Source organism: Ceratotherium simum, chromosome 17, assembly GCF_057802395.1.
Source record: "Ceratotherium simum simum isolate JZ-2026a chromosome 17, ASM5780239v1, whole genome shotgun sequence".
In the NCBI taxonomy this organism is placed as follows: domain Eukaryota; kingdom Metazoa; phylum Chordata; class Mammalia; order Perissodactyla; family Rhinocerotidae; genus Ceratotherium; species Ceratotherium simum.
Genome location: NC_141916.1, coordinates 36927434 through 36947161, shown reverse-complemented (window position 1 = coordinate 36947161; position 19728 = coordinate 36927434). Strand labels below are relative to the sequence as shown.

At 37.7% G+C, this 19728-nt stretch overlaps 1 protein-coding gene across 1 annotated transcript in view; it reads left to right on the top strand.

The window, feature by feature from the left end:
• IRAG2 (inositol 1,4,5-triphosphate receptor associated 2) overlaps positions 1–19728 on the top strand; it is a 94079-nt gene that overhangs the window by 9522 nt on the left and 64829 nt on the right. The window contains 7 exon segments of the mRNA XM_087442668.1: positions 5047–5227; positions 7828–7907; positions 7996–8074; positions 9194–9352; positions 12479–12596; positions 14587–14637; positions 17794–17871. Of these exon segments, the coding sequence (XP_087298794.1) occupies positions 5047–5227; positions 7828–7907; positions 7996–8074; positions 9194–9352; positions 12479–12596; positions 14587–14637; positions 17794–17871 (746 nt within the window).

The window sequence follows — 19728 nt, the reverse complement described above, 5'->3', positions numbered from 1 at the left end:
AAAATCTTTTATAACCTCTTTATCAAGTTTAATAAAATTATCTTTTTAAGAGAAATAAGACCAAATTGTAATTTTGTATCAGCTTATTTTTGATATTAAAACTCATTTATTTAATTAAATTTATTTTAATCTTAGCCAACTTGACCATGTAAAAACTCTTTTTTTAGAATTCTTCTTTTACAAACCTATAACATTTTTTTTTACACAGACATGTTTTTTAAAATTTTTTTAGTAGCTTTAATCATATGTATTAATTTGGAAATTTAACCCTTAGAAACTTTAATTTGTAAGTAAAAACTAAATAAGCAATTAATTATATTGGTATCTTGTGGCTTGGAAATTTTATGAACATTTTATAACTTTTAGAAATATGTTATTTTATAGTACAATCTTTTAATAAAACACATGTTTACCAATAGACCCAAAACACCTTTTAGTTTTTTTGTAATGAAAAGCCAAAAGTAGACAAACGTATATTTAGCAATCAATGTCTAATATCTTATGTTATTTGGATATGATCTAGATATTTAATTGAATTTTTATCGTAAAATTTAGCAAAACTCTAAAGTTTTAAGTCACCAAAAAGAGTTTGGAAGCTGTAACTACCATAACACATAATTATTGTTTAAAGTTTATCTAACATTTATCTTTTTTACAACTATTTAGTTATTTATTTCTAATAATTATTTAGATTGCCTATAAGACTTTATAAGACATTAGATAAAATTAGCCATCATTTAAAATACTATTTTTGTTAACCAGTTTTGTAATAGAAATAACATCAGTTTTTTTAATAAAATTTTATGTAAATTTTATCACCTTTTATACCTTTAGACATAGTTTTTATTAAGATTTTTATCAATAGGTCTTGGTCTTCTAATTTTGGACAAGGGAAGCATTTTTAGTCAGACATTTTAAAACATACTCAGGTAAAGTTGATGTAACCTCTATATAAAATTAGCTCAAACATTTTAACCTTTATAATCTTATCAACACTTATATTTTTATATGTTTTTAATTTAATTGTAACCTGAGTCAAGGTCTTAAGACTAGTCAAATTTTTTCTTTTTTTTTTTTTGGCCTTATTTTTCAGGTACCAATTAAGCAATTATGTGAGAGATCTCAAAATATTTTTTTTTCCCCAATTTAGAAGTTTTTTTAATTTAAAGGATCTGTCGTCTGGCCATTGATGAGTAGGATCTTTATTTGTATATTTATTTTAATGGTGACTCGATCTAATAAGCCTTTTTAAGGAAAGACCCGGAGGTAACTTTTTATTCTTAGAATAAATCTTTTCCATGGACGCAAGAGGCATCCCTGGTGAGGGCGCAGATGATGTAGCCCCCATGATCTACAGAATTTACTCTCAAAGATATTTAGAGAAAGTGAAGACCTTTGTTGCACAGCAGGTAGGGATGGTGTAGTGAAAACGGTGTCTCCAGTCTCCCACAATAGTGTGGGACGCCTCTAGTCACAGACCTGCTAATCTGTGACACCGGGCAGGTGATACTGGAATGGGATTTTTTTTTAGCACTAATAAGCAACAAAGGTTAAGATGACAAAAGCCCTTATGGACTGGGCTCTTTATGAGAAACTCCCCTGAGAGCTTGGAACAGCCGGACAAAGACAGTTCGGAACCCCAGTCTACTCGACTGGCCACCAAGGTGCACTCCGGTAAATGCACCTTCCGTATGGTGGAGACCAAGGAGAATATTTTTACTGGTCACAAAGCCAAGTTCTCAGGACATAGAACAAGACAGAGATTACTCTGGGAGGAAAAGGGATCAAGATCAAAACCAAGAGTATTTTACCAAATTTAAACCAAGAGTCACTAAAAGCACAAGAAACTAGTTTCTCAAATATTTTTTCTTGCCAATCTAAATTTAGAAAGAGAAAAAATTTTTACCATTTTTTTTCACCGGACTCTGTAGATAGAGATTCTGGGAGGCTGACATGGTAAGAAGTCTTACGTTTTTGCCGGCTTTTGTCAGGCGTTCCCGTATCTCATCATCTGCCGTAGTCCAGGGAGAAGGCAGTTCTTCCAGCCAGAGAAGGCAACTTGCCAGCCAGTGTGGATCCTGCCGACTATGCCAAAACTGTCGGGGGAAGAGGTGGAATCTCCCTCTGCCCTTTTCTTTAAGGTTTTTATGGCTGGCCAAATAATTAACAAGACAGGTTAGCAGGAGAAAATAATACCAAGTTTAATAACATGTATACATGGGAGAAAGCAGGGACACTGCGTTTTTCAACACAATAGCAGAAATTTTCATCTTAAATATCATGTTCAGCCAACGACAAAGGAGGATTTTGGAGGTGGGGGGAGTCAGTTAGAGGAGATTATCACTAAAGCACAGTAAACAAGAATAAGGTTATTATGCAGATTTAAGGCCTCACCTTTCACATTGATAAGCCCCTAGAAATGAGGCCATCCCCCCCTCTTCCCAAAACAGAGAGGGAGATACCTTTACAAATGGAGATTTCCCTCATAAATGTAAATGATTGTCTGGCAACTCTTCGCAGGGCCATCCAGAGAATGTGGCGAGAGAGACAGAACTTCCAATAAGATGGGTTTGTTGGTGCCTTTCCTATTGTAACATTTATCCTACGTTATCTTTACAGCCATCATGATAGATCTGTTCCAGGAAGGAGCCACCATGTCAAATTTTTTAGGCAGTTAGTGGGGGAGGTCAAATGTCCCTAGAGAAAACAACCAAGGTAAAGAGATAGATTTCAGGGTGGCCAAATCTTGATCTCCCCACAGTATAAACATCAGGAGGCAGGGATCATAAGGGGCACCCTAGAGTCTGTCCCCGTCACTACCACAATATGATTGCTAAAAATGGTTTAAGATCTTTTTGGTCATTCTTTTTTTTTTTTTTTTTTTTAAAGCATATGTAGTTTTTTTTTTTTTAAAGATTTTATTTGTTTATTTTTTCCCCCCAAAGCCACAGTAGATAGTTGTATGTCATAGCTGCACATCCTTCTAGTTGCTGTATGTGGGACGTGGCCTCAGCATGGCTGGAGAAGCGGTGCGTCAGTGTGTGCCAGGGTTCCGAACCCGGGCCGCCAGCAGCAGAGCGCGCGCACTTAACCACTAAGCCATGGGGCAGGCCCTTGGTCATTCTTTTTTTCTGAAGATATATATAACATGTTCCCTAAGTATGCGTGGGAATGTTTCCAGACTTGTTTTGTAATCTGCTTTTTGTCAATAATTTTGAGTACTTGTCTGTGTCAATAAATTTTCTTTGTAGACTATACTTTTTTTGGATGTAGCATTTAACCAATCTGTCTCAAGTGGATATTATTGTTTTCTCTATTATAAACAACATCATAATGAACATTCTTGTAGCAAAACATTTGCATGCACTCTTAAATATATTGTTAGAATGACTAGGGCTTATTTATTCCCGGAAATCCTCTCTGCTTGGATAGGATTTAAGGAAATATTTCCCTGAAGAAAATAAGGAAGCTCCACTGAAAGGAGACAGGAGATGTATTAATCAGAGTTATCCAGAGATACAGAACAAATAGTGTGCATATGTGTGTGTGTTATATGTATAAAGAGATTTATTATAAGGAATAGGCTCACGTGATTTTGGAGGCAGGCAAGTCCCAAGATCTGCAGGATGAGTCAGCAAGCTGGAGACGCAGAGAGCCAATGCTTTAATTCCAGTCTGAGTCCAAAGGCCTGAGAATGAGGAGAGCTGATGGTGTAGTTCCTGTCCAGAGCCCCATAGGCTCAAGGCTGAGGAAGAGCTGCTGCTTCTGTTCAAGTCGGAAGGCAGGAAAAAAGTCGATGCCCCAGGCGGAAGGCAGCAGGCAGGAAGAATTTTCTCTCATTTGGGAAGGGTCTGCCTTTTTGCTCTATTCAGGCCTACCCACTTTAGGGAGGGCAAACTGTGTTACTCAGTATATCAATTTAAATGTTAATCTCATTCAAAAACACCCTCACAGAAGCACCCGGAATAATGCTAGACCTAATATCTAGGTGCTCCGTGGCCCAATCAAGTTGACACGTGAAAAAGCCCTGACAGGGGACCTTTCCGCGTTTGAGGCATGTGATAGCAGCTTTAGAGTGTTTGTGGAGGAAAATGAGATAAAGGGTAGCTTTCCAGCTCTCTTTCCAATTCTACTACAAATAAGGAATACAAATTATCTCTCTAAATAATTTTGTTAATAATTTTATTTCCCTTTCCAACACTTCCTAACACAGCCAAATGACATTTTACACTCAATTAATACTTTCTGTAAAGTTATTCAGGCTCCTTTACAACTATCCCCTCGTTCTAATTACTAGACTTATTCTTTTCTTATGTCATGGTCTATAGTTACCTGCTTGAGAGAAGAAGCTTTACTCCTGCATCCACCCTGTCAACCATCTGCTTACTTTTTCTTCTCTGACTTAAGCAGTTAGCTCAAGGCAGGCCTCAGTTAAAAGTAAAAGAGATGTCTTATGCTTAAAGAAGATTGGTGTGTCAATTACTAACATAGTCTGGATGATTTTAATTTCTGAATGTGATGGTAGTACTGACTGTATCTAAGAATGACCTTTCCACCCCCACCCACCCCCAAAAGCAGCAGACTACTTACTTGAGACTGAAATTTCATCTAGATCAGAGGAAAAACTTTCTTCACTGAATGCTTTTTAAGGAAGGAATGACAGACAAAAATAAATTGGCATTTTGATCACCTCCCACAAGTTATTATTGACTACATATGTGATCCATATTTAAACCTCACAACAGCTCTGTATGGTAGGTTTCATCATCCCCATCTCACAGATAAGGAAACTGAGACTCAAAGAGGTTAAGAAATTTTCCCAAAGCCACAGGCTGATAGATTTCAGAGCCAAGATTTGACATCAGGTCCATTAGACTCCAATCCAAAGCTGGTGCTCTTTCCACTCTATCATGCCAACTTAACAGGACTGCTGGGTTGTATGGCATGTTTCCAGGGCCCAAGGGACCAGAAATAATTAAGCATGCCACTTTTAAAAGATAATCCTTCCCCATCTTTCAAAACTAACTTGCCTTTCTTCTTCCTAAGGCTCAGTAGGAGTTGCCACAATAATAGATTACCTGAGACAAAGAACAAGTCAAGATTCTGAAGATGGTGTCCTTGAGGAGCTGTGGAACATGCTTGATCCTGAAAAGAGAGACCTGCATGTGGATATGGAAACTTTCCATGCCATCAGGAGAGAATGGATGGCCTACCATAGAAACAAACGGTAATCATAGTCCCAGCAGGATGCCTTTTCAGGTTCTAACAATTGATTACAATTAATGCTAATCACTGTTTCCTGTATTGATGGAAATACTATAATCCAACACTTGAGCATGCACTGGAATCACCTAAGCGATATTATACCTGATTGTTGCGCCCCCACCAGCATGATGCAGTAGGTCTGGGGTGAAGCCTGATAATTTGTATTTCTAACACGTTTCCAGGTGATACTGATGATGAGGGAGACATGATGGGCACACTTTGAGAACCTATTATGTTAATTGTGTTAATTCCCATAACACTCATTTATTGTGATTAGGGGGCAGCACATATTATTATGTTCTTACAAAGAATTGAGTTGGCATAGGAGTCAAGCAAATTATTGCTACCAAATCTCCAATGCATTTAATCTCAGAGTAAACTCCCTTTTAAGGTTAGTGGGGGGATATTTAGGCAGTGAGTGTAATTTGGAAGCCTAGAATATAGGGAGGCTTAAAGGGAAAAGGGAAAGATAGTGGGATAGAAAAAAAAGTGAAGAAGAAAGGCATCCATGATCTCAGGTGCTCCTAGCAGATGCTGGAGAAGAGTTACCTTCTTTCACAGGAAGTCTAATTCCTGTGGCTTTTATTCAGCCACCAATCTCCAGCTATCAGCTGATATTTACTAGGGATTTGCTTATAGAAAACTTCAAGCCCAAGGAGTGGTAAAACTCACTGGATTTCATATAGGGTTAGGATGTATAGATGACTTAAAAAATATGACTGAAATGTTCACTATTAATCATGAAGCAAGATAACATGAGTTAATTGTGAAGATAAGATAAATATATAAGGAAATCTAATCTTACTAATGATCAAAGAAATGCAAATAAAGAGAACATACCATTTTTGCCCATCAGTTTAACAAAGATTTAAAAGAATGCCTCTATCGCGTGTTATCAGGGCAGGTGGAGAAATAAGCTGTCTCATACGTTGTTAGTAGTAGTACAAGTTGGCACAGTTTTTTTCAAGAGCAATTTACGAGTGTGTATCAAATCCTTAAAAATATGCAATCTATTTGAGCTAGTAACGTAACTTCAAGAAAAATAACCAATCGTAACTCTAATATATATACATAGAATGTTTATGGTAGTGATAAATATAAGCAACCTACATATTTAAAAAGAGATGGTTAAGGGGCAGCCCTGGTGGCCTAGTGGTAAAGTTTAGCGCACTCTGCTTTGGTGGCCTGGGTTCGGTTCCCGGGCATGGACCTACACCACTCGTCTGTCAGTGTCCGTGCTGTGGTGGCAGCTCACATACAAAAAGAGGAAGCCTGGCAATAGATGATAGCTCAAGGTGAATCTTGCACAGCAAAAAATTAAAAATAAAAAAATAAAAATAGAGGGTTGGACAAATAAGTTATAATACTTCCATACACTAGAATCCTAAATAGTCACTCAAAATGATAATTTGATAAATATTTGACAAGAGAAATATTTATATGTATTTATTTCAAATAATAGGCCATAGATCCATATAGGTAGTATAATCCCATATTTGTCAAGAACTAAAAATATACATAGGAAAAAGTTGAGAAAAATATATTCCAAAATGATTGCTTCTGCATGATGGTTTTAACTTTTTGCTCTCTTTTCTTATGAATGTTCTCATTTTTCTAAAATATTTTACTATATAATAGGAATATAAGTAATCCATATATAAGATAGAGTGAGGGCAGAAGAAAAAAACTTTAATTTTTACAACAAATGAAAAGGAAAAGAAAAAATATGGGAAGTATAAATACAAAATATAAGAACAGAAACTCAGAAATAGTGATGGGTGTGTATCTAGGAATAGTAAGAATGATGTATGAATTACTCTGCTCAGCTACCTTCTGACAGACATCTCACATTGAAAGACAATGAGATGTAAGACAAATGTGGAGAATTTTATGGCTGCCCCAGAGAGATAATCTAAGGATTTGGCATTTAGAAAGATTAAATAACAAAACTTAAATCATAGTGTAGAGACTCTTGGAAAAGAAATGGTTGAAATTTTAACATGTTTGTTTTGGGGGTTAGAGCCAGGGTTTGGGGACTGGACAGAGGTCTGTACAGGGGGTTCCCCAATTTCCATGAGTAAAATGCTCAAAGTACAGTTAGTCTGGGGTCAACTTGGTTTTCCATGGGAAAGGGAAAAGAACACCATCAGTGTGTCCCAAAGTATTAGTTGTTCATGCCTTTTCCTTCCCAATCCTTTAAGGCACATGGTCTTGCACCTCCAGGTGTCCACTTATCACTCCAGACTCTGTGGACTTCCTAATCCATTGAGACCTCCCATCCCTAATCGTAGCTGCTGTACATCATCACCTATTTCTGCATGCACATTTTCCTTTTTGTGCTAGATTAAAAGGTTAGGGAAGGTGGAGGTAATGCCTTATGTTTCTTTTCTATTACCCTGTCTAAGCACAATGTTGGGCTCCAAATAGTTGCTGAATGAATAGATGGTTTTAAAATTCAGAAAGAACTACCTGAATAGGGAAGTACAGAGCACATCTGAAAAATTAGCTAGGATGTGGTCTGGCAAAGAGTCCGTGCCCTTTGGTTTTGTTTTTTGGCTACAGGGAAGGAGTGGATAGTGGATCAAATGACAGCATCGAGGATTCTGTTTTTGGACAGGACAGCATAAAATCAGGCGGAGCAAGTATATATGTGTTTCTTTGGGATTGTTCTGCCACTAATGTGGTGTGGAGAAATGGATTTTTCATAAGACTCTCTTGTATGTGTTTCAGCTAAGATGATGGCAGATATAACAGAGTCTGCATCAGGGAGCTTCGAGGCTTTAGGTGGAGACATGTCTAAAGGAGTCTTGTAAGCATTCTTGTAATGCTCTCTCAAGGACCTCAACTTTGATTATTTATTTCATAGATCTCCCTATTTTACTTATGATAAAGTCATTTAGCTCTTTTGTGTGTCTGTGTGGTAGAGCTAACATAATTTATTTTGAACTCTTAACTATTCTATCCCAATTGCATTAGAACTAGTTTCACTAGGAACACAAATTATATAAGACCAGTATTGCATAAAGTAACATTTTCTCACTCATGAAACCCTTTTCCTTCAGTGACTTCATGTGTTTTCATGGAAAACAAGTTCCATTTAAAGTAGAGTTATGACATTGACCTTAAGGTCTTTGGGGGATTATTTTTAAAGCACTTCTTTAGTAGATACTTTTCGATATCGATGAGAAAAGCTGTTTTCTGCTAAATGTGTGAATTTTAGATATTAAAGAGAGGTGATTCTGTCTCTCCCTTATTTTATCTTTGCTGCTGCAGGTTTACCCGTGCAAAAAGGTGGAGTAGGAACCATGTCCCCAACCTGTCCTAAGCACTGGGATAAGATGGCAAAGGGGAGGAGGAGGCCGGGGACCCCAGGAAACACGCAGTCTAGACTCTCAAAGGGTTTATGATCTAATATCAAGGGCAAGAGTGACACCAACATTAACAAGCTGTAGAAAATATTAGGAAAGATGAGCACTAAATTGTGAACTGCACGCTACGAAGCCCCTTGAAATTGTTTCCTAGTTTAAAGGCCTATTAAAACCTGCCAGGCTCCCTTGACTAAAAGAGTAATGTGTCACTTTATTTCAGGATCTCCCATAACCCAGGCAGAAATAGGAACTCTTCAGTGTAGACAGACGTAAATGTTAGGAGTGAAGTGGAAGGGAATAAACACAGCTGTGGAAGGTGACTGCATGACTGGCAAATGCTGAATACCTGGCAATTTTGGAAAGATCTTTGATGCTGTTGTAATAAAGACTTGAATAAATATTTATTGTATAAATGAACTACATTTATGAAGATGGAAGAGGATAAAGTAGAAAATCTCACGGGAATATTTAAGCCTGTTTGGGCTTAACAATATGCTTTATTTTGATTGGAAGGGATTAGAGATGTTGAAGATTTTTCACATTCATTCTTTCACCTGCAGAGAGGTGTCTGGTTTGATTACCTATATAACAGACCTGTATTTCAATAAGCAGAAATTGGAGGAGGAAAATAATAAGTTTAAATTGGCATTAGAAACCTTGGAAGAAGCTAACAGCCAGTTATCAGAGGATTGTACTGAATTGCGCCTTCAGATAAAAAGGTGAGCCACAGTGGGATACTGCGTGCTGGGAGCTTACAGTTCTTTTTTCTTAAATTTGTTTTTTTATTGAGATATAATTCACATAGCATAAAATTCATCCTTCAGAAGTGTACAATTCAGTGTTTTGTTGTATATTCACAAGGTTGTACAACCTCCACCACAATCTAATTCCAGAATATTTTCATCACTCCGAAAAGAAATCCCATACTGATTAGCAGTTATTTCCCGTTTCCATCTCCCCTCGGCCCCTGGCAACTGCTAATCTACTTTCTGTCTCTATGGATTTGCCTATTCTGGACATTTCATATAAAAGGAATCATACAATATGTGATCTTTGTGTCTGGCTTCTTTCATTTAGCGTAATGTTTTCAAGGCTCATCCTTATTGTAGCATATATCACTACCTCATTCCTTTTTTATGGCTGAATTATATTCTGTTGTGTGGATATACCCCATTTTGTTTATCCATTCTTCAGAGGATGGACGTTTGGATTGTGTCCACTTTTTGGTTCTTATGAATACTGCTGCTTTGAACATTTATGTACAAGTTTTTGTGTAGACGTATGTTTTTAGTTCTCTTGAGTATACACCTAGGAGTGGAATGCTGGGTAGTAACCTATACTTAGCATTTTGAGGAACTGCCAAACTGTATTCCAAAGCAGCTGTACCATTTTACATCCCCACCAGCAATGTTTGTCAGTTCTTTTCTAGCAATGCTTTTCTCTGTGTCATTCAAGGTAGTGTTGTCTACATAAGACCAAAATACCCATGGGCCAAGTGTGGATCTATCCAAAGAATTCTGTGGTTTGGCTGAACTCTATGCAAAGCCCCATGCTAAGTATTATAAGAGATTCATTAATGAGTCAGATTTAAAATGTGCCTTCAGGGTACCTATAGCCTAGAAGGGTGATGAGAAAATTTGTGACCTTAGCTTAAGATAGAAAGAGATAAAGGACCTAGGAGACACACCAGATAAAGTGTCAAACACCAGTAAGATGCGTTGTGGGGAGATGCTTGGGCATCAGGACAAAAGCAGCAAGGTTCTCACAAAGTCTGCCTTTACGACTGTTGTAGGTGCTAAAATTCTGAACAGAAAAGGTCTAACTTAACTTGAAAAGACAGTAGAGCATCTGACCGTGGATTCCTACCCTCATAATTTTTGACCAGCCAGTCCAGTCTCCAAGCCAATCTATAAAATTAAAATATATTTGCTTACCTCAAGCTCTCTCCATTCCACAATTGGCTTATTTATTATCTATTTGAAATATAATAATTCAAAGTTTCTTTAAAAAAACTATGCCTTGGGATGAATGTGCCAGTCAGGGCTTTTGGTTGCAAGAACTAGAAGCCGACTGTGGTTGCTGGAGCTGACTCTGGTCAGCTGAAATAAGCTGAAATTTGACTTATTTGACTGAAGCAGCAAAGAAATGTATTAGAAGGGAATTGGTAACTCACAGAATGGACAGAAAGGCCAGAGAATCTGGATGTGCAGCCAGAATGCCAGTGTCTACAGAATTAAGCGGTCGTGTCCTCTCTTTTCTCCTTCCCCTAATTCTTCAGGAAGAGCCTCCGTTTCCTGTCAGCGCTCACAGCCTATTTTTGGTATTGTGCGGTTGTCCCGTCATAGTAGAATTTGCCTTCTGTCTTAACCTTGCCCTCGTTAATGGGGGAACTGTGTCTTATCCATCCTGGCTACCCTAGTGCTTAGTAGAATGTCTACCATAGAATGGCACTCCCATCCTTCCAGTTGCCTGCAAGCCAGAAATCTTGCTCTCCTTTTTCTTCCTCAGCCTTCACTTCTAAATCAAATAGCAAGTGCTGTTAATTTTACCGACCTTATATCTCTCAGAGTTACTTCTTTCCATTCCTACGTCTGCCACTTAGTTCAAGTCAGCATCACCTTTTACTTGGATCACTACAGCAGTGTCCTGGTTAGATTCCCTGCCTTTTCCCAGACTTGTGCCACACCAGCAGGAATGCTCTTCCTAAACGTCAGTCTGACCACATCATGCCCAGGCTTTAAAGACTTCAGTGTCACTATCACATTCAGGATAAAATCCTAATTCCTTCATTTCGTTTGGAAAGCACTTCATGGTGGATCTCTCTTGCCTTATCTCTACTTCCCACTTTTCATTCTAGGCTCTGACAATATTTAAGTGTTTGCAGCCCCTCAATGAGCTTCTGTTCTCTTTCCCTCTTTCTCATTATCTGAGCTATCTGCCTTTTACACTTGTCTCCAGAACTTGGCTTCACTCCAGCCTTGGTTCTTATCACACAGTATGGTAATTATGATTATCTGTTTACTCTGCCAGACTATAAACTCCAGGAGGGTAGAGTTCTCATGACTGGGTATACTCTTATTTCTTCAATGCCTAGCATAATGCCTGGCACAGAGTTGGAGCTCAATAAATATTCATTGAATGATCAGTGTAATTCCTTAGTAAGGAAAAAATTGTACCTTCTTGAGACCCTGCTCAGAAAACAGTTTATAATCTAGTGGGAGTACAAACAGGTAATTTCATGATATGGATTACCATAATACGTTTAATAGGCTTCCTTTTGCTGGCCATTTAGGTTGTTCCCAATGCTCAGTTATTGTAAACAATGGTATAATAGACTTTTTAAATAAAATATATCATATAGAGACTATTTGCAATTATTTATTTGTTTAGTTATCTCCCTCGCTAGTATGTAACCTCTATAAAGGCAAGGACCATGTCTCTTTTGTCCACCATCATAGGCCCCCTTGCAGGGTATAGCACCTGAAACATGGTATTATTCAATAAATACTTGTGGAATTGCATTAACTAATATTACATCTTATTAGTAGAAGGAAAGAACCATGTGATTCCGCCAATGATGGATTTCAATGGGAGTCTCCAAATCTTTATCTTCAGGAATACGTTTGTTTCCTTCTATCCTTTTTCCCCACCACATTCTCCCCAAATCCCTTCCTTTTCCAAGGACTGCGAAAGATCGTGGGTATATTTTTACTATTGTTGGCATCTGGTTTTTAAGTTTTCAGTGGTTTTCAACTTGGGTCCAAAAATAGTCCTTGGCTTTACTTAGTATCTATGACAGTTATATTTGAGGTTTTGTTCATTGCCTTCTCCCCCCACCCTCACAGTGCCCGCCAGGCTATTATGAGAACAAATCTGTTAAAAGAAGAACTGGAGGAACTGAAAATTAGTATGGATGCTTCAGAAGAGCAGAAGACCATGATTGTAGCCCAGAACAAACAATTAGTGAGTCATCCAAGTGCTTTGAAATTGGCATATAGTTTACATAGCTGAAATCCAATAGGGTTTATTTGGAGGCAAAAATCAGAAGTCAGTAGGCTGATGAATTGGTAACACCTTAGAAAAGTAAAGGCAGGTAGGATAAAAAAACTGTTTTCTTTTCAACCAAGATTAAAATTCTTTACAAATTATTCATATTCACAATGGTTTGTGAAGATCTAGAAGATCTCTGGTGCGCCTCTTGAAGTTGATGGGTGAATTTGTAAATACCTGATGCTAAAAACCACTTGCATTTTCTAAAAAAAAATTCTTTTTCAAACTTTCACCTTTTTCTCAGGTTTAAAAAAAACTGTTCTCTCAGTACTTAGGTTACTAAGAAGCTGCATAAATCAATCCTTACACTAAATAAACACAGGCTTGTAATTTTTAGAGCAAAACATTATTTAGACTAAGCTTTAACTCAACCACCAGAGAAGTAATCATTTTCATTGAGAATGCTAAACTATTATCTAGAGCTTTAGTAATAATCTTCAAAATCCTGGTATATTCCAGTAGTATTAGCTTTGCTAATGATGGTGGAGATCAGCTGAAAGTCCTTCAGACTAATTTAGTTTTAAGTCTGTAAGTCATCAGGAGACTTGAGCTCCAAGCCTGTGTCACTCATTTGTGACCTCCCACAACCAACACTTAGCTCTTGCCTCAATAGTAAATTGTGGGGACTAGACTCACTGAGTGTCAGTGACTCTGCAAGTCTCTATGGGTGCATTACAGCAAAGACTCAGTTTGGGGCCACTGAAGAGCTTCTGCATGGAGGCAATGTGAAAAAATGATCAAGAGCCCACCCTTGGGAGTCAGCCTACCTGCATTCAAGTCCTGACTCTGAAGGCTGTGTAACTTGAGGCAAACCATGTAACCTCTTTAAGCCTCAGTGTCCTCATATGCAAAATGGAGATGACAGTACTACCTACCCTAGGGCTGGGAGGGTTAAATGAGTTAATGCATGTAAAGCAGTCAATGTCCCATTTCCTGATAGGGCAAATAATGTTAGCTGCTATTATTAAAGGGACAGAGTCCTAGATATACAATCCTAATCCTTTGCATTTTATATCATTTTACAATTTCAAAAGGATTTTTAATATTTCACTTCATTGGTCATCATAGAAATTCTGTGAGGTAGAAACAGACATCGCTATTCTTCATTAAAAAATTACTAGAGTTATAGGTAAAATCCAGAGATACTTTTTGATTATTCAAAGTCAATTGTCTAATAGATGATAGAGCTAGAATTGAACTCAGGTCTTCTGATTCCAATTATGTGGTGTGTGTTCCTTCATTCTTGTTCCAATGACATCCTAGCCTGAGATATTTTCCCTTTTATTTTTATATTCTAAAGATAATACCTGTTCACTCTATAAAAATAAGGGAATGCATATTAACAAAGAAAAAGAAATCTCACAAAATCCTTACCCTGTCCTATCCACACACAACATTTACTGTTAAAATTTTGGCATATATCCTGTCCTGGAATATTTTTTCTTCTGATGGTTCTGAATTTGGGGCTCTTAATTATAACATAGTTTTTGATATTCATATGTTCTGGTAATGTTGAATCTGGACTATCCACAGCTGCAAGTAGAAACCTAGAACCCTTTGTGATTTCAAGGTGCTGTTTAAATAGGTGAGTTCACACTACTGTCATAAGTGTATGGTGGTAAAGTAGCAAGGAAAGAAGCCAGGCTGTTCCTTTTTTGTTAATCTAATTGTCATAATTAGATTGAATCAAGGACCAGAGTAACTTCTCATAGATCTCAAGAAACTGGAAGCCAAAGGCTTAACCCCATAATGAGAATATTTTCAGACTAGGCTCGTTGTGATATGTCAATGCCGTATTTAAAGTTGATAAAGGCAAAGAATATTGATAGCCTTGGAGGTAAAAATATGATATTATCATAAAGTTCTAAAATACTTCTTAATTACTTTTCTCTTAATGAATCAGAAGACAGAAAACCGGGCCCTGATTCTTAAGATTCGGATTCTCCAAGAAGAGGTATGTTGAAATCATTAAACACAGGCTCAGATAGACCTATGGAAATCATACAGTCGTGGGTCCTGAGCCTGGGTTAAATAGAAATCAGGTGAATATTCAGGCTTTTGTGGGCGAAAAACCAGGTTGCTTTGTCAAATGACAAGTGAGGCAAAGTGGATAGGACTCTCACATCTGAACAGAAGTACATTATTGCCTTTGTAATTATTTGTGGAAGAAATGGGATTTAAGAAATTCAGATTTAAGATGAAATGAAATTAACCTATCTAAAAAGTATACAAATCAAGAAGTATAGACATTATCTAATTATTTTCCATTATTCCACTGAAGTAGGTGGCAAAAGTCTTGAGTCTAAGACCCGGATCTTAAATTTGCTGAAAGTCTGACCTTGGAAAAACCATTTATCTTCTTTGGGTTAATAATACCTATTCCCTACAGTTCCTTTGGAGATTAAGATAATGCACGTGAAGCCATTTGGTTAACCATAATGTACCTCATTTATGTTAGGAAATATTAGTAAAATCTCTAAAAAAGGGAATAATTCTATGCAATATATTTTTTAAGCCACAGAATTAAAGCATTGAAAGAACAAGTAATGAAGCTACTAGTAAGTTACTATTTTGGAGGGAAATTCTCTATATGTACCTTTTGAATGCTAAGTATTATGCACAATTTTTTATTTGGGCTTTATGTAAGTTTATCAGAGGTATTTCCAAATATATATTATCCAATAAAAAATATATTATCCAAAATATGGGCCAATTGGACATTAAAAAAATTTCACTGTGGGTTGGAAAGGAACAATTAAAGATTGGAAAAAAACTGCTACATTAGATTCAGATATGTTGTATCTACAAGCCAGGTTTTTGTGAAATGAGTGCTTTACCATTAAGCTCCCAATGTAAGATATTTTCTCCTCATACTTAAGATGATTGACCAGCATCAAAGAATTGTGCCAAGCCAATTTAGAATTGAGATAGAGGAAGGAGATTTAGAACACTTCATCATGAGATGGCATTGCAATTATTGATTTACATTAGAAAAGGCATATAGATGTCACTGCTAGCTAAGATTCCTTTAGGAGTTAAAAATCTGATGCATTGTGAAGAGTAGCAGCTCAATGGTTTGGGTAGTTATTCAGTCTCATTCATTCACTTATTTAACACATATTCATTGGGAGACCTCTATGTGCTAGGTGTTGAGGATACAAGCTTAAGCAAAATAGCCCATGTGGAACTGGCATGTTACATGGTGTGGAGAAAAGAAAAGCAGAAAACAGAATTGTAGGGGGATGCAATTTAAACTAGAGTGGTTAGGAAAAGTAGCACTATGAAGTTAATCATTTGGTTAAAAACTGGAAAGGAGGTTTATCAGTGGAAGAGCCTTTCAGGCAGAAGAAACAGCCAACTCAAAGTCCTCAGGCTGTAGCCTGTCTGCTACTTTTGAGGGACAGCAAGGCCAGCCTGGCTGGAGCAGAGGGAACAAGTAGCAAGAGGTGTGGCAGAGAGCTGCAGGGAGCCAGACCCACATGTCTTATATAAGCATTGTATGGACTCTGCCTGTTTACACTGAATGAGATGGGAGCTGTTGGACGGGTTTTTTTACTTTTTTGGTGAGGAAGATTAGCCCTCAGCTAACATCTGTTGCCAATCCTCCTCTTTTTGCTGAGGAAGATTGGCCCTGGGCTAACATCTGTGCCCATCTTCCTCTACTTTATATGGGAAATGCCTGCCACAGCATGGCTTGATAAGTGCTGCGTAGGTCCATGCGTGGGATCTGAACCTGTGAACCCCAGGCTGCCAAAGCAGAGCACGCAAACTTAACCACTACGCCAGCAGGCTGGCCCCTGTTGGATGGTTTTGAGCAGAAGAGTAACATGATCCAATTTCTATTTTAACAAGATAACTCTGGCTGCTGGGTTTAGAATCGACTGTAGTGGTGCAAGGGGAGAAGCAGAGAGATCGATTAGGGGGCCTGGTAATCACCCAGGCAAAAGCTGATGGAGGTTTAGACTAAAGCAGTAGCAGTAGAGGTGGAGAGAAGTGTTCAGATCGGCAAAAGCTTTAGAACATATCCAAAGGTATTTATTATATATTCAGGTCACATGGAAGTTCTCATCTGATTCTTTCTCCTGTCTCAGTGCAATACGAAGCAAAGTCATCAGCTGAGAGTGAGGATGTTGGAGGAGGTATTGGACGTTCAAGGAAAGAGGAGGAATGAAGGACTTGGCAAATGTTTTGTAAAGGACCTGAGAGTAAATATTTTTAGGCCTGCCTGGCAAAAGGCCTTTGTTGCAACCACTCACTTCTGCCATTGTAGTGTGAAAGCAGCCATAGATAATATGAAAACAAATGGGCACAGCTGTGTTCTAATAAAACTTGATGTACAAAACCAGGTGGTCAACTAGAGTTGGCCTGTGGGAGTGGGGTGGGGAAGTTGGTGTAGTTTTCAAATCCCTAATTTAGGCAAATGGCCATGTGAATGGGGTAGGATTATATGATGTGATCACCAGTAAACATTGAGGTTAAAGGTTATGAATTGAACGTGTGACCTGTTGGTTCATTTGTGTTTTTCTTTAACAGTGTTTATCTGAAAGGGTGTTGGCATGGAGTGGGTGGCAAGCTGAAATTAAGCAAATACTAAGACGTAGGGGAGAGGCAAAGCAATTGAAGGGGTGTGGAAGAGAGTGATTATAATGACTGATCATGGAAGAATTTAAGCCAAGTAAAGAGGGGACTGAGTTCATGTGAAGGTGGAAGGATAATGAGAAGGTGGTAGGATCAATGGATTACAGGCTCCGATGCGGATTGAAGGTTTGTTGGTGCTCAAAGAAGTAATCCCAAAAGATGGTTGAAGAATGAGATGCTTGCAATTAAGATAATGGAGGTGTCATAGTTGCTGGTAATAATGAGTTTGAAGGTTGTGACTAGGGAGTGAGTGGCCGAGATGAAATGGAAGATAAGAAGGGACTACTGAGAGTGTTCCTGGATGGTCATGTTAAAACATCATGTTATTTTTGGATAGAGTCTTAAGTTTTGTCCCTTAGTTTAAAATGTATTACGATGTTAATGATGAAAATACCATTTCCTAAAAAAGACTTTGTGATGTTCTTCTAATTTTTTGGTCTAAATCTAAGAATACTATCTTCTTTTACATTAGAATACTAAGAACATTATGGATATATATAAATTGGAAAAGAAGATAGAGGAATTGTCTAAAACTGAGACAGAGCACCAAGTAAGCACTTCCCAGATACTGGTAAAATATTTTCTTTCATCAAACCAATGTTACTCTATGAAGGTGTATCTGAGTCATTGATGCAATAACCTTTGGTTATAAATCTTGAAATTTGTCCTCCTCAAGATGTCTGAATTATATAAAAGGCAATTTCTATTTTTTTTTTTTACTATAACAGCTTTACTGATTTACACGTGCTGTTAAATTCACTCACTTAAAGTATACAAGTCACGGGCCGGCCCCGTGGCTTAGTGGTTAAGTGCGCGCGCTCCACTGCTGGCGACCCGGGTTCGGATCCCGGGCGCGCACCGATGCGCTGCTTCTCCGGCCATGCTGAGGCCGCGTCCCACATACAGCAACTAGAAGGATGTGCAGCTATGACACACAACTGTCTACTGGGGCTTTGGGGGGAAAAATAAATAAATAAAATCTTTAAAAAAAAAAAAAAGTATACAAGTCAGTGGTTTTTAGTATATTCACAGAGTTGTACAACCATCACCAAAACCAATTTTAAAACATTTTTATCAACCCAAAAGAAATCCCTTTAGCAGTCACTCTCCATTCTCCCCACCCCCCACCAACCCCAACCCTAGACAACCACTAATCTAATCTACTTTCTGTCTCTATAGATTTACCTGTTCTGGACATTTCATATAAATGGAGTCATATACATTGTGTGGTCTTTTGTGACTGGCTTCTTTCACTGAGCATAATGTTTTCAAGGTTCATCCATGCCGTAGCATGTATCAAAACTTTTTTTTTTAATAATTTTATTTATTTATTTATTTTCCCCCCAAAGCCCCAGTAGATAGTTGCATGTCATAACTGCACATCCCTCCAGTTGCTGTATGTGGGACGCGGCCTCAGCATGGCCGGAGAAGTGGTGCGTTGGTGTGCGCCCGGGATCTGAACCCGGCCGCCAGCAGCGGAGCGCGTGCACTTAACCGCTAAGCCACGGGGCCGGCTCTGTATCAATAATTCATTTCCTTTTATTGTTGAATAATATTCCATTGTATGGATATACCACATTTTGTTTATTCATTCATTAGTTGATGGACATTTGGGCTGTTTCTACTTTTTTACTATTATGAATAATGCTGCTATGAACATTTGGGTACAACTTTTTTTGTGTACATATGTTTTAATTTCTTTTGAGAATATACCTGGGGGGAATTACTGGGTCATATGATAACTCTGTTTAACCTTTTGAGGAACTGCCAGACTGTTTTCCAAAGTGGCTGCACCATTTTACATTTCCACCAGCTGTGTATGAGGGTTCAAATTTCTCCACATCTTTGCCAATACTTGTTTTTATTTATATTTTTTTATTAGAGTGGCAATTTCTAACTTAACAGTATCTGATTTTGTAAATCCATGTCAGGGAAGATTTCAGCCATTGTACCTTCTTAGCACAGAAAATGAGGAGAGATGGGAAAAATCTATCCTTGATTGAATTAAGGGATGATACCTTACAAAAATGATTTTTATCTATTTTGCATTTAAAAAGTCTGTATTTAGTATATATTTTTGTTATATCTGCCATACATCCTCATCAGGAGATAAAAGACGGCTATTAATAAATTTAGGAATTTGTGTCATGCTTATTGTCATCTCTGATGGTTTATTTGAGCGATATTTTTTGTTGTAGTATGTGTTTGAAATGATTAAATTTCATGTCTGTATGTGGAATTTTTAAGTTTCCCAGCAGACATCCAAATTCCATGTGTGTATATACATATAGCAATTATAATTTATACATTAAAATTAATTTAATTCTAGGAATGGTTGTCTTCTGAAAACACAACTGTCATAAACTAGTAGAAAGAGCCAGAAGACATGGGTTCAAATACTGTCTTC